General features: G+C 34.0%; 1 protein-coding gene across 1 annotated transcript; it reads right to left on the bottom strand.

Annotated features, from left to right (window-relative positions):
• Positions 1–1049: 1049 nt before the first annotated feature.
• Positions 1050–4262, bottom strand: LOC135122583 (E3 SUMO-protein ligase ZBED1-like). Its single transcript, XM_064046860.1, has 3 exons — positions 3691–4262; positions 3164–3595; positions 1050–3112 (listed from the first exon to the last, which is right to left on the bottom strand). Exons 2-3 carry the CDS (start codon positions 3585–3587, stop codon positions 1551–1553), a joined length of 1986 nt encoding a protein of 661 aa, XP_063902930.1. The 5' UTR covers positions 3588–3595; positions 3691–4262; the 3' UTR covers positions 1050–1550.
• Between the last annotated feature and the right edge of the window lie 9376 nt (positions 4263–13638).

A 13638-nucleotide genomic window follows, 5' to 3' on the forward strand; every position in this document is an offset into this window, starting at 1 on the left:
GTTTCGCACATGTGTTTTGTATTTGTTTCAAATCTAAAATAAAATAATGTTCATTAGCATTAGTTCATAAAAAATTGCAGTAACATATACCTTTGCAATATTTTATAGCGCCTCATTTTCAAAAACAATCACCGTAAGTTCTTCATAATCAGTGGGAGTATCTTCAGTGATTAATGGTGGTCTTTCCAGCTTATTAGAAAAAACTGCTTTTGTTATCTACGTACAGTTATCAAAAATAACAGAAACACGTAAAAATTAAAATGATTACTTTATTAGATATTAACTTACCTACTATAAATAAGTACAACTCACACTGAATGACATAAATTTGCACAAAACTGCGTTAAAAATGAAGTGAGTAACGGATACACGAGAAAGTTTCGGTGGTTGAGAACCAACTGGAAATATTGGAATGCTTCTCTGTGAAGTGCAATAAACATAAATACCGAAAAAAGGGAAAGTCCGAATGCACACCCCAAACATCTGATATATTGTATAGTAAATACGGATAAGAACAGGGGCGGCTTGTCCGATGAGGCAGGTGAGGCAGTGCCTCACCAATGAATTTTGCGCCTTATTCGTATTTTTATTATTTTTTTCCGATACATTTCTGCCCATAATTTGTGTTTCTTTTTTAAAATTTTAAAAATAAATATGTTACATTATATTGTTAGACTGTTACTCTTATCTAGGTGGGTACTCGCTGCTCCCTTAATTAAACAGCGCGCTTCAACACTCGACACAACATGTATTTTCTGATGCGAATGCGAATGAGGCCAACTTGAAGCTTGCCTCTACAGTAGATGCAAAAATGACCTCCGTTAAAATGTAAGCAACCTGCAGTACATTCATAAGCGCAATGAGTTGAAAAAAGATAAAATTGAGGCTAGCCCATGATACAAGTAAATATGGTATGGACATCCCATGAACCAAAACTCGTCTTCTTCTGCGCAACGTTATCTGACGTCATGTGGAATGAATGACCTTCCACTTCTGTGTTGACATCTGATGTCAAATATCAATTTTAAGGGTTATGAGGCAGTTATGAGTTTTTGTGGTTATGAGGGTTATTGTTTATTGTTACCAAACTGATGCGTAAAAACAAATTGGTGGTTTGCTAGCGACCTAGCGTTGTTAAAAAAATAGCGGGGATGATAGCAAATAATAAGAAAATATCTGTGTCCTTGTTATGCTCCGTCTTTTCTACAGCAGGTATTTTTTGCTTCCAGTATGGCGATCCTGTTACTGTCATTTAGTGATGCGACTTTGGTCCGAAAAACATCGAATCGATAAATCGATAAAGTTTGATTAGACCATTAATCGATTCAATTAATCACAAATCAAAATAATCGATTCGATTAAATCGTTTTGTGGAAAATGTTAAAAAAAGTTCCAACATTGTCATAAACTTTAATTGGAGTAAAAAAATAAAAAATTTGTGAACATTTTAAATGAAAATAAACTTAATACAATAAAATACAAAATCAATAATATTCAGTCGTAAACATAAAAATTAAATTTATCTCTTAAAACAAAAATATAATTGTAAATTATTCAAACCAGTACTTATCTTCAATACTGCTCAGGAATATTAAGTTTGACAAATGTGGTCCTGTTAGTCTAGACCGTTTGTCTGCTAAGATTTCTCCCGCTCTACTAAACAGTCTCTCACATGGTACGGATGTACCAACAACTGACAAATACTTGGTTGCAATTTTATACAATTCAGGAAACGCTATCTTTAACTGCTTAAAATACTGAATTGGATCATCATTTCGAGCAATAATCGATTGGTCTAAGTACTGCTTCAATTCTGTTGGCAAACCATTTCCACTATTTACATCTGAAATTCGAGATTCTTTACTAACAACCAAATTTTCATGAATATTCCATATATCATTACTATTATCAGAAACTGGTTTAAAAAATCCTTCAGAGTCTACCTCCCTTGTTTTTGTTGGAAACATTTTTGATATAATATTTAATGTATTTGATAACGATCGTGCGCTTTCAAAATGTATTTTCTTAAACCGAGGGTCAATAACAGTTGCTACTGCTAATATTTCATTTCTCTCAATAAAAGATTCCTCAGAATAGAAACGTTTCTGTACTTCATTACCCAAATTTGTGATGAGCTCTTTCCCAAACTCAGTAGAACCATCCAAACGATTTAAGGACAATTTTAAACAATGTGCCAGAGGAATTATTTTGCTTGCTGTTACATATTTTTCACCTGAAATTTCTGTAGTAAGTAATTGAAATGGCTTTAAAATTAAAACAACTTCTTCTAAAATTTCAATTTCATCATGATTAACCATAGTTGGATTTTTGTAATTAAATAGCACTGAACTTATGTAAGTTGCCAACAATAAAAATCTCTGCAACATTAGGTACGTTGAATTCCAACGAGTTTCACACTGCTGGATTAGCTTCAACGTTTTATTATTTGGCGCCCCATTTTGGATTTGTTGAGACTTCAATTCCTCAGTTGCCTTGGTGCTATGTTTAAAAAAGGCAACAATCTCTTTAACCTTATTGATAATATCACTTAGATGAGTTGTAAGTTTTAAGGCGTTTGTAACTACTAAGTTCAGTGTATGAGCGAAGCAGGGAAGATGTTTTTTTTTTCCAAAACAAAGGTATGCCCCCTTCACAACATTGCTTCCATTGTCCGTTACAATAGCCGTTACTTTTTCCTTGTCAATATTCCACTGCACACATAAATCATTTAATTTTTCACATATATATTCACCGGTGTGACTTTTTTCTAACATAATCACACCAATATTCACAGACTTTAATTCACCCATGTTAAAAAAGTGTACGGTGATTCCCATAAAACTTCGAGTGTTGAAAGAATCAGTCCATATATCCGTTGTTATTGTGAAATTTAAAACATTCTTAAAATCTTCTTTAATTTGAGAGCTAATAACTTCATACCGTTCATCCATCATATTCGTGAAAGTTTTTCGGCATGGTAGTTTGTACAGTGGAAGTGTAGTTTGTAAAAACTTCTTAAACCCTTTATTTTCTACAGTTTTCAGTGGCATGTTATCTACAGCCAGCATATACAAAATGGCATTTGTAATCTTACTGGCATTTCTACCACCTTCTAAAATTTAAATAAATTTTGTAATATAAATTGCTCAATTATTGAACAAACCTGTATATGAAGATACTTCTTCAAACACTTCAGTAACTTTTTTCTGTTTTCCTTTGATATGTGAAAATGATGAGCTATCCAAGATGCTTAAAGTTGTTGCTTCTGATAAATTCGATATATTATCACAACTTCTTTCAATTGTCCTGCTACCACTGCACCCAGGTTCGGATTGAATAATAGGGGATGTGGGCTTCTCGAAACATTGTCTTTTTTTACATGGCTCCTCTTGCTCTGATTTTGATTCTACATTCATTATCGATTTCTGATTCAAAGGGATCATAGGATGCTTCCTTTTCATGTGGCTGAGCAAATTAGTAGTATTACTATGATTTTTAACTATTTTGAGACAAAATCTACATCTTGAGGATATTGCATCGATTTTTGTAAAATATCGTTTAATAGATTTGGACGTTGGCATCGACATCCTAATATCTAAAATATTGAAAAAATATAAAATCGTGGTTTACCTAAACTCTACGAACAAAAAATCTGGCAAGATTAATACACGGATTAATAATTTTACTTACAAAAAGGGGGATTTTACCACTTCCGCCAAATCTTCAATCTAGGCATTTCAGTATTTCACATGCACATACGATGATTTTACAAATGTGGGATGTAGGCACGATGTAGGTAACCATAGCAACAGCAAAACCAAAGAACCACACACAGAACAACATTCAATGCACAGCACGGTAACCAGTACCACGCAAATGTGGCTAAAGTCACTAGATTTTTCTAAACGGGTATTGATTTTTTTAGCCGATTCTCGTAAAAAATAATCGATTTAAATATTAATCGAAGTTTAAAATATCTACAGAAAATCGATTCTTTAGTATGAGATACAATCGATTATTCAAGAATCGAATCGATTTTTCACATCACTACTGTCATTTGGCCGTCAATTGCCTTGGTGGTAACACGTCTTCCACGACTGTTTGCTGGTTACCGGTGACACTTTCTCGTTGAATAGGGCTGGAGTTACTTTGGGACTGGAATAGTGTTCTTTCCGGTCCGTTAACTCAATAATTCTAGTACAGTCTGTCGTAACCTCAAATCGTAAACACATCAACCTTTCGTTGACAGATAGCGAAAATTACTAGCCTCGCGCTATCTTTGTTTAACACATAGGTTAAGTTCCTCTCTGTCGAATTCCGACCACAGGCAGTTTGCCGTACTTTCTAAAAGTAATAGTAGATCTAGTCAAGGATTTTAAATAAGTAGACAGGATTGCTCGATCCGTCGAATTATTCTGCCTCAGCGGCGTGACTGGATGACGTCACATGCCGACCTAATGCCGACCGGCTCGCTAGCGGAGCATTAATTTTATTCGTCTACCATTTAATGTAGAGGTGAGAATAAGACTAAAAAATGTGATTTTTTTTAACTATTGAACGGGTAACAATATCTACTTCAATATTACCATACGAGGATACAAAAAATGATTTAATTACTAGCTTCTAAATATGGTAATCTTTTAAGACAATTCAGAGAATTATTATTGACGAACAATATCGAACTGAAGCAGCATGTAAACAGTAGATATAACAGTATTACGTAGTGGGGTAAAAAAAAGTACAAAATAAGTGCCTATGAAAAGTATAACTTTAAACAATTCAGTTTCATAATCTGATTCTCCACTAGTCGTGAATAACCGAGTGAATAACGCTATAAAAAGTCCATTTTTTTTATCCAAGGTATGTAGTTTATAGATTTGTAAAATGCGTTTATTTGGGCTAAAACTAATAGTGTAATAGTAAAGTAAAGCAACATTACCTAGGTCAAATGGAACAGAGTTGTAAATCTCACTCTAAAATACGTATATTTATATTAGTTTTGTTTTGTATGAGTAACTGTGATTAATCTTTGAAACCTGAATACCTAGGCAAATAAAGTACTCATATTATTTTGTAAGTTTATTTAGTTTCCTGCGTTTTTTTCGTTCTGTATCCGTATTTTGAGCAGATTGACTTGATTGACTTGCTCTTTTGCGACTCCTTTTCTCAATAAGTTTAATGTTCATATAGTTCATTCGTATTATCGTTCTTAATTTGCAAAATGCCCTAATGATATCCCTGGTAATCGTCGTTTCCCTTCGGTTTATTTTTGTGGTTAATTTTTCAATTATTCCTGAACACTTTTTTAATGCATCACCATGGTGCTGCTCAAAATAAATGTTCCACTTTTTAATCTTAGTATGCCATTCTCTTGTAGGCTGTATAAGACCACCATATGATAACTGTTGGACCCAAGACGGTAACTGATAACTCTCTTGCTTTTTCTTATAAGTGAAATCACCGAGTGTAGGATTCGTGTTTCTAAATTTTTTTGCAAGATAGCCCGCGATATATTCCAAAGCATCGTTAGTTACTTCAGGACAACTTCTACTAACGTCAGTTGTATTCAGTTCCGATGAAGACGATGCATTTGAAGAAAATGAACTGCTGCTATTCTGGGTCGATTCGTTTTGTAATTCTTCGACTAATGCATCGGATATATCGATATTGGCATTTTTTAGAACACTAGCCGATATATATTCCTCTGGAACTACATCGTGTGTGTTTACTTGACTGTCCAAAATGCCTGGATTTTTGCCCAAAATTATTAACCGCATCCTTTGAATGGCAGCGTTGGGTGTTGGATGTTCGTCTGGTCCTCGACTTCTTATTTGAAAAAAAAAGTTTTCTAGACAATCTTGGTTTAGTTTGTGTGTGCAAATATATTTTAAACTGCCATAGGTAGATTTCAGTTCCAAAAAAAGTTGCTTAAGTGACTTTATAGACATCAAAATTCCTTTTTGAAAAGTTTGCAGGGTGTTCTTTCCAAGTGCACGCATATTTTTTGTTGTGTTGTACATTTTATCAAGACTTTCATCTTGTTCTTGTAAATGGGTTCCATATGCCGATTTTGTGGGAATATTAGCCGTTGACGTATAACTGTTAAATATGTCAAACCATAGGTTGACAATTTTTATAAATTCCGCTGTATTTTCGGCCAATTCTGGATCTTCTCCTGGCCTGTATCTTTTTAAAGCTTCTGCCACGGTATTAGATAATAACTGTGCTGCTAGACGAACTTTTTGTCTCTCGGTTTTTTCAGCTCTTACATGTTTCGCAGTAAGTTTATAACAAACATTAACTTCTTTGTCTGTATACTCCACTAAGCTCTCTAACGGTTTCTTATTGATGATAATATTTTCATCTAACTTGAAACCTGTGTCTAATAACCAGTTGCGGATCAATTTTAACAAATGCGGTGCATCTGCAAACATATAAATATTTTTATTTGTTTGAGGATGCTTAAATGACGTATTATTAATATCGACGCCCAACTGCTTCCAAAGCCCCACATTACTGCTGCCACAGTCGCTAACACATCCTACAACGTTGTAGTGTATTTTATAAAGTTCTGTAACTATATTTAAAAGTATCTCTTTAGTAATTCTTTGATCAAAACCAATAAACACAGGCTGCTTCCATTTGGAAAATAATCCGCGGGCCATAACGACTTGTAATTGGCTATGTGGACCAATTATTTTATCTGAAGCGACGTTGTATTCATATAAAGATTTAACTTTGACTTCATCAAATGCCAGCACAACCGTTTTCTCAAAATCAGACATCTTTTCACCAGCTAAAGATAAAAACCGTAAAATTTCTTTTAATATTCCTTCATCCAAACTTATTTTTAAAGCCCATCTTCTTAATGTTGATAAACCAGGTAGGGGATAGTTTAATGTATTTTTTACGTATACGTATGCTTTCTTGCTATAATACCTTAGGGTAAAAGCAGCTGAAATTTCATTGGATGTCCAATTAACTCGTTTTTTCTTGTTTGACAATAGAGCAACTTGATTCTGCGTTAATATTTTCTTCAAAACATCTTCTGCTTCGGATTTTTTGGCCTTTATATGATGGTTACCGCAACTGCTTAAGGAGATTTTTAAACTTTTTTTCTTATAGTACTGCACTTGCGAGTTCAATAGTTTTATTTTTTGTTTATATTTTTCTTCCATGCGTTCATATTTAACTTTTAGGTTGTTATATTGATGCAATAACTTATCGTCTTCTTTGTTGTGTGATGTGGAAGGCTGAGAAAAAAATTCCGTGGGAAAAGTTCGGTCCGGGATTGCAGTTTCTTCAATGTCAGTTTTTGATTCTTGTATTTTGTGTTCCGCTAAAATATTTTCAACCTCTTCCTTTTTTTCTCTCTTTTTATATCTGTTTGCACGGTCAGAGGAAAAACTAGGGTCTCCATGTTCTTGTGTACCTTTATGCAGACTTGGTAAATTTAAAACTGGAACAGCAGTTTGTTTCAAGATTTTCTTCTGTGGCAAACCTTAAAAAGAGCATTATGTTTACGATTATTTTCTGCAGATAAGCTTGGTTTAAAACCTAGTAATTCATTTTGCAGATCTCGTTCATAGTCTTGCTGCGTAAAATGAGTAGAACAAATTACGCTAGTGTTAGGATTCATCTTGTCGGCCCTTTTACATCGTCGAATCCACTCATTTCTAATTGTAGAAGAAGTCAAATTGTTTCCCTGAGGAAATCTGTGATATATAACTTTTAGGCCTTTTTTTTTCGTCTCAACCAAACTATTATTGCAACCGAATACGGCGCATCGCATTCCCGGCATTTTGAAATTATCCTTAAGTTGAGTAGGGACCCTATTAAAACAAACTATGTATTTTTTAATCATATCATAAAATATAAACTGAATATTGTAGATTCATTTTCAAACAGATTTCAAATCAATAATATTGTGTCTGTTGTTTCAAACAAATAAAAAATGAATAAAAATCACGATTTACCTAATAAAGAATTTTTTCTAACCAGCAAAATGTACAACCAAATGATTGCACAAAGAAAATACGAATTAAAACAACTGTAGTTAAGTATTAATTAAAGTAATGCAGTGAAATATCATAGCACTACTCGTTTAAACGCGTTTAAACACTGTTGTCGAGCGACAAACTTCCGACTCAGAGGTCTGCGTGCTACGTCACTACGGACGATTAGGTAGGAGTGGGGCGACATATACACAAGGTATAGCGATCGAGCAATCCTGTCTACTTATTTAAAATCCTTGAGATCTAGTGACTTTAGTTAGGCTCGGTAAATATTTCAATTTCCCGCCTGAATACAGCCAGGTGACGTCAGCAAACCTGCGTATGTCCATACCATATTTACTTGTATCATGGGCTAGCCTCATTTCCGTGCTTGCAATAATGATAGACGATAATATATGCGCGCGCAGCATGTGCGATTGTATGCACGGTGCAGTTGCAGGCGAATTCAAAATTAGGCAGTTGATTGTTTTGTGATAAATTTGTGTGTGAATAAATTGATTCAAAATTTCGGGAACAGAATTTTGTGTTAAGCGTGCCTACGGTTGCGTGTGTCGAGTCAGTGCTTTGTGATTCTCATAGTTTGATTTCGGTATTCGAGATTTAAAATTACTAGTAAATTTTATTAAATCGTAATTATTTTTACGACAATGGCAGTTCCAGAATCCAGCAAGGTGCATGAACTCGGGTGCGAGGTAACTCTTAGGAATACGAATGATGTGGTAGACTTTTTGATAAATAATTGTGTTTTTTCTACTCTCACCTACGATGATAAACTCTATGTTGTTAAGGAATTAAAACGGCCGGTTCCAGATTTGAGTAAATCGTTAATTAACGTACGCGTACGAGGAAAATCAAATCGAGCATTTAATAATACTTGGTATAAAAAGTACGACTGGCTTACCGGAAGTATACAGTTGAATAAATTATTTTGTTGGCCATGTATCTTATTTGCAAATAACAGCGAAAAAGTGTGGTGGAAAAATGGATTTTCCGATCTTAAAAACTTGTCACGTGGTTTAGCACTGCACAACAAAAGTACAGAACATATTTCTTCAAACTGTAAATTGGCTCTTATGAGGAACAAAAAACAAAATATTGCTACGGTTTTAGATAGCGCACGCAAAATTGAAATTGAAACTTATAATCTTAAAGTTCGGGAAAACCGCCAAATTTTAAAAAGTTTAATTGAAATTACAATGCATTTATGTATGCAAGAGTTACCGTTTCGAGGGCATGATGAATCAGAAAATTCTTCAAATCGTGGGAATTTTAAGGAACTCGTTACGTTAGTTAGTAAATTTAACCCCGATTTAAAAACTTTTTTGCAAAGGGACAATGATATTAGGTCTGTTTTTTCTGGGACGTCAAAAACAATTCAAAATGAATTAATAGATTCTATTGCATTTGTTTTAAATAAGAAAATAGAAAATGAAATATCAAAATCTTTATTTTTTTCTTGGCAGGTCGACGAAACCACAGATATCAATTGTCATTCACAATTATCTATTATTTTTCGTTATATACATGAGGGCCAACCTGTTGAGCGATTTATGGGATTTTTTGATGTAAGTTCCGGACGATCTGCGGAAGAACTATCTCAGCTTTTAGTAACTAAATTTGACAAATTTGATTTGAACACTAAATTAGTAGCTCAAACATATGATGGAGCAGCTGTAATGTCTGGCGAATTGAATGGACTGCAATCAAAAATTAAATCTGTTGCACCACAAGCATTGTTCACTCATTGTTACGCACATGCTTTTAATTTGGTTTTAAGTGGAGCCTGTAGTTCAATACAGTCAATTAGAGTTTTCTTTGCAACTTTGTCAGGATTTTCCTCATATTTTTCAAAATCTACGAAGCGCACCCATGTCTTGGATGAAATTTGTGGCCGGCGCCTGCCCACTAATGTAGTAACTCGCTGGAATTTCACTTCTCGTGCCGTTTTAACTGTTCACAATAATAAGGACAAATTGTTGGAGGTTTTTGATTTTATTATAAATAGTCGTGAATTTGACGATGCTTCTATAAGAGGAGCGGTGGGTTTAAAAGGATTTCTGGAAAATTACCAAAATTTATTTTTTTTAGAAACTTTTGTATTAATTTTTCAACAGACTGATACCGTCTTTTCTATTTTACAAAGTAAATTTACAGATATTCTCAGAGCCAGGAATTTGTTGTTAACAACATTAGATAAATTACGAGAATTTAGAAGCAGTGACAATTTTTTTAACAAAATTTATGAGAAACTTGACATTGCTAATTTACCGCCCAAACGTCGCAAAGGGAATGAAATAAACGATAAACAGCAGCAACTAAGGCAAATCTTTTTCGAAATTCTTGATATTATAATTAATCAAATACAAATTAGATTTTTTGACATAGAAAAATTACATTTTTTTGATTTGCTTAATGTTTCTAAATTTTCATTTTTTGCTAAACAATTTCCCGATGAACTCCTAAAAACGCTTACACAACAATATCATTTTTTCGACATGAGTCAGTTAAAAAACGAATTGATTGTTTTATACAATAATAATATTGTAGACAATTGTACTACTCCTACTGAAATGTTAGCTTTTTTCCACGAGAATAACCTTCAGTCCTGCATGCCACAACTTTTCAAATTATTTTGTGTCGCTGTTGTCTTGCCAGTAACATCTGCTTCCACAGAAAGGAGTTTTTCGACATTAAAAAGGATAAAAACTTATATAAGAAACACCACTGGGCAGGCGCGATTAAGTAACATGGCCAAAATTGCAATTGAAAGGGAATTTATAAAGTCTCAAGATAATAACTTCACAGAAGAAATAATAGATCATTTCGCGGAACAAAAAAATCGCAGAATTCCCTTGATCTTTAAAAAGTTTTAAAATAGATTCACAGTATTTATCAATTTTTTTTTCGTTTTGTTTTTTGTTATAAATTATCATATTAGATTTATTTTATGTTGTATTTGTTTTTTTTTTTATATGTTTTATTTAGAGTTTATTTTAATTTTGTTTTTTGTTAGAATTTATATTTAGTTTCTCCTGACTATGTTTTCCTTTCCTTTTGTCCTGTCATTCCCATCCTTTCCTGGCAAGAGTTCTCTACACCTCCACGTTGGTTCTTGCTGGACAGTTAAATGAGTTTACAAATTTGTTTAACGGACTATGTAGAGTCTATTTAAGTATCCTTGCATTATTTATATTTTGGCGCGTTTTGTGCTTTGCCTCATCAGCTTTTCAAGTCATGAGCCGCCCCTGGATAAGAATAAATTTAATAAAACTGAATATTAATCACTCTCGAATTTTTTTAGTAACCGTCATCACTTTATAAACGTCTTTATAAAATCAAAATTCGACGAAGGAATTCTTCAAAACCTTGTCCCGTTTTAGGGACAATGGACAAAGAATTTTTATGACTGTGTTTGTGTCGTTGGGTCTTTCCGCTCAACCCCAGATGTTCTATTTATAATTTGCCAACCAGGTACTTGCAAAATAACACTTCCAGAGTAAACAAGTTTTCAGAAATAATTATTTTATTAGAAATTATTAGAATGAAAAAACTTGTCTTCGATTTATTTCTAATTAAGCCGTTGTATTTTTTGCTCGAAATATAATCAAGCATTATGAAGGCCACTTTTTAAAGAATACGACGACCCACATCTAATTGATCATATAATCTATAAAAAATGACGAAGAAAGGACGGCCTTTTGACGTCATTAATTGACGTCAGAAGTAAGTCATAAAAATCTCGTCATTTTCACGTGATTTTTTGGGCGAATGACGTCGCCGATGAGTTATGACCAAAAATTGACGTGAATTAGACGACAGTCTGCTGCTTGGGGTAAGTGAACAACGTGGTTACTCAAACTTTTTATTAGTTTATGTAATAACTTCGTATTTAATGGATACATATACCTACACTACGAGCCCCGTTCCAAGCTCGTTACAAGCTTAGCTACAAAAAATTCATTTAAGACGCAAAACGATTTACAACTATTGAAAAAAAGCAATAGGAGAGTTTTTAACTGTTGCTTTATTATTAGGGTTACTTACACCACTGATTTTTACTTTACAGAGGTTATCACAAACCGAAAATCGCAAAATCAAATTTTATAATTTCCAAAGAAGCGGAATTTGACGTACTATACAGGTAAACTTAGGTATACTTCAAAGACGAGGAAAGTTCTGTCGAAATAACCGTCGACCAGTTTTTTTACCAAATGAAGACGGCTCACCCTATTTTCCCGAAAATGCCTGTATACCATGGAGGTAGGATGACAGGAGGGAGCATCCTCATTTGACCAATGTTAAAGAAACGCCGGAAACAGCTCCACGCAAGAGCCATTTATGATCTTTTCAGTATCACATCCAGAGCGGTCGATTATTAGTAAAGCATCAGAGGCGGTACTTTTGGATCACATAAAAATTGAGATATTTCTAGCAACATAAAAACTCAAGTAAATTTTACTGCTAAATTATTTTTGTTTGATACCCAGTATCCGGCAAACGCTTTCCAGCACGCCACTGAAACAATCGGTTTCTCCGAGAAGCTGGGAGACCCATTTATGGCCCTATTCGAAAGCGCGGTACCAGTACTGTTATTAATAATATTACACTGCACCTATTCAAACTAATATATGTGTTCTTTATAACTGCATTACAAAATTTTGTTGCGGAAAAACTCACTTGAAACATACTCATGCTCCTTTACCTGTACCCTAACAATTAACACACATATTTATTTTAACTTATTTTTAAGTATAGGTTTTTATCATTTGACAAAAAAATTTGCAAAATTATATTTTATGATTTTTCAAAGAAGCCGTATGTATTTATTCGACTGTACTTTAAAGGGCTAATAATTACGGAAATGGACGAGAAAATGGAAGCAAGAATGAGAAAAGTGGACGCAAGAAACAAAGAAATGGACGGAAAAATGGACACAAGAAGGGAAACAATGAACGAAAAAGTAAAAGAAGTCGAGAAATCACTGCAGGAATGTATAGAAGATCAAACAGCGAACAAAATGGACGATCGAATTAAAACTATAGAATATCGAATGAAAATGAATATAGAATAGAAAACATAATGAGGAAATCTGAAACGATCATAAAAAAATGCAGCAGCCACTGGTTCATGTAATGTGACGTCGGTTTCTAGAATAATTCAACCACCCACCTATGATGGCCATACACCGTGGTCATCGCAGAAGAAGGAGTTTGAGGCAGCAGCGACAGCAAATTCTTGGGAAGAAATACAGAAGGCTATAGCCTTGGTGATAGCTCTGCGAGCTGCAGCGCTAAAGATATTTCAAACCCTGTCTGATGAAAATATGTATAAGCAAATATAGTGCCTTAATTACTGTTCTAGAACGGCGATTTGGGGATGAACATCTAAAGCAAGTTTTTGCAGCCCAATTAAAGACGAGAACACAAAAAGTTGGAGAATCTATAAGAATTTGCAATAGATGTTAAAAGAATGGTACGTCTAGCATACTCTTACACACCACCGACTATTCAAGAAAGGTTTACGATAAAAACTTTTATAAACGGTATTCGCGACCTTGAAGTTAAGAAGATATTACGAGTATTTAGGTGCCAGACATCCGCTGGTGCTCGTATACGCGCTTTGG

Source organism: Zophobas morio, unplaced genomic scaffold, assembly GCF_036711695.1.
Source record: "Zophobas morio isolate AGI-343-1 ecotype UQ-CSIRO unplaced genomic scaffold, CSIRO_AGI_Zmor_V1 ptg000005l, whole genome shotgun sequence".
NCBI lineage: Eukaryota > Metazoa > Arthropoda > Insecta > Coleoptera > Tenebrionidae > Zophobas > Zophobas morio.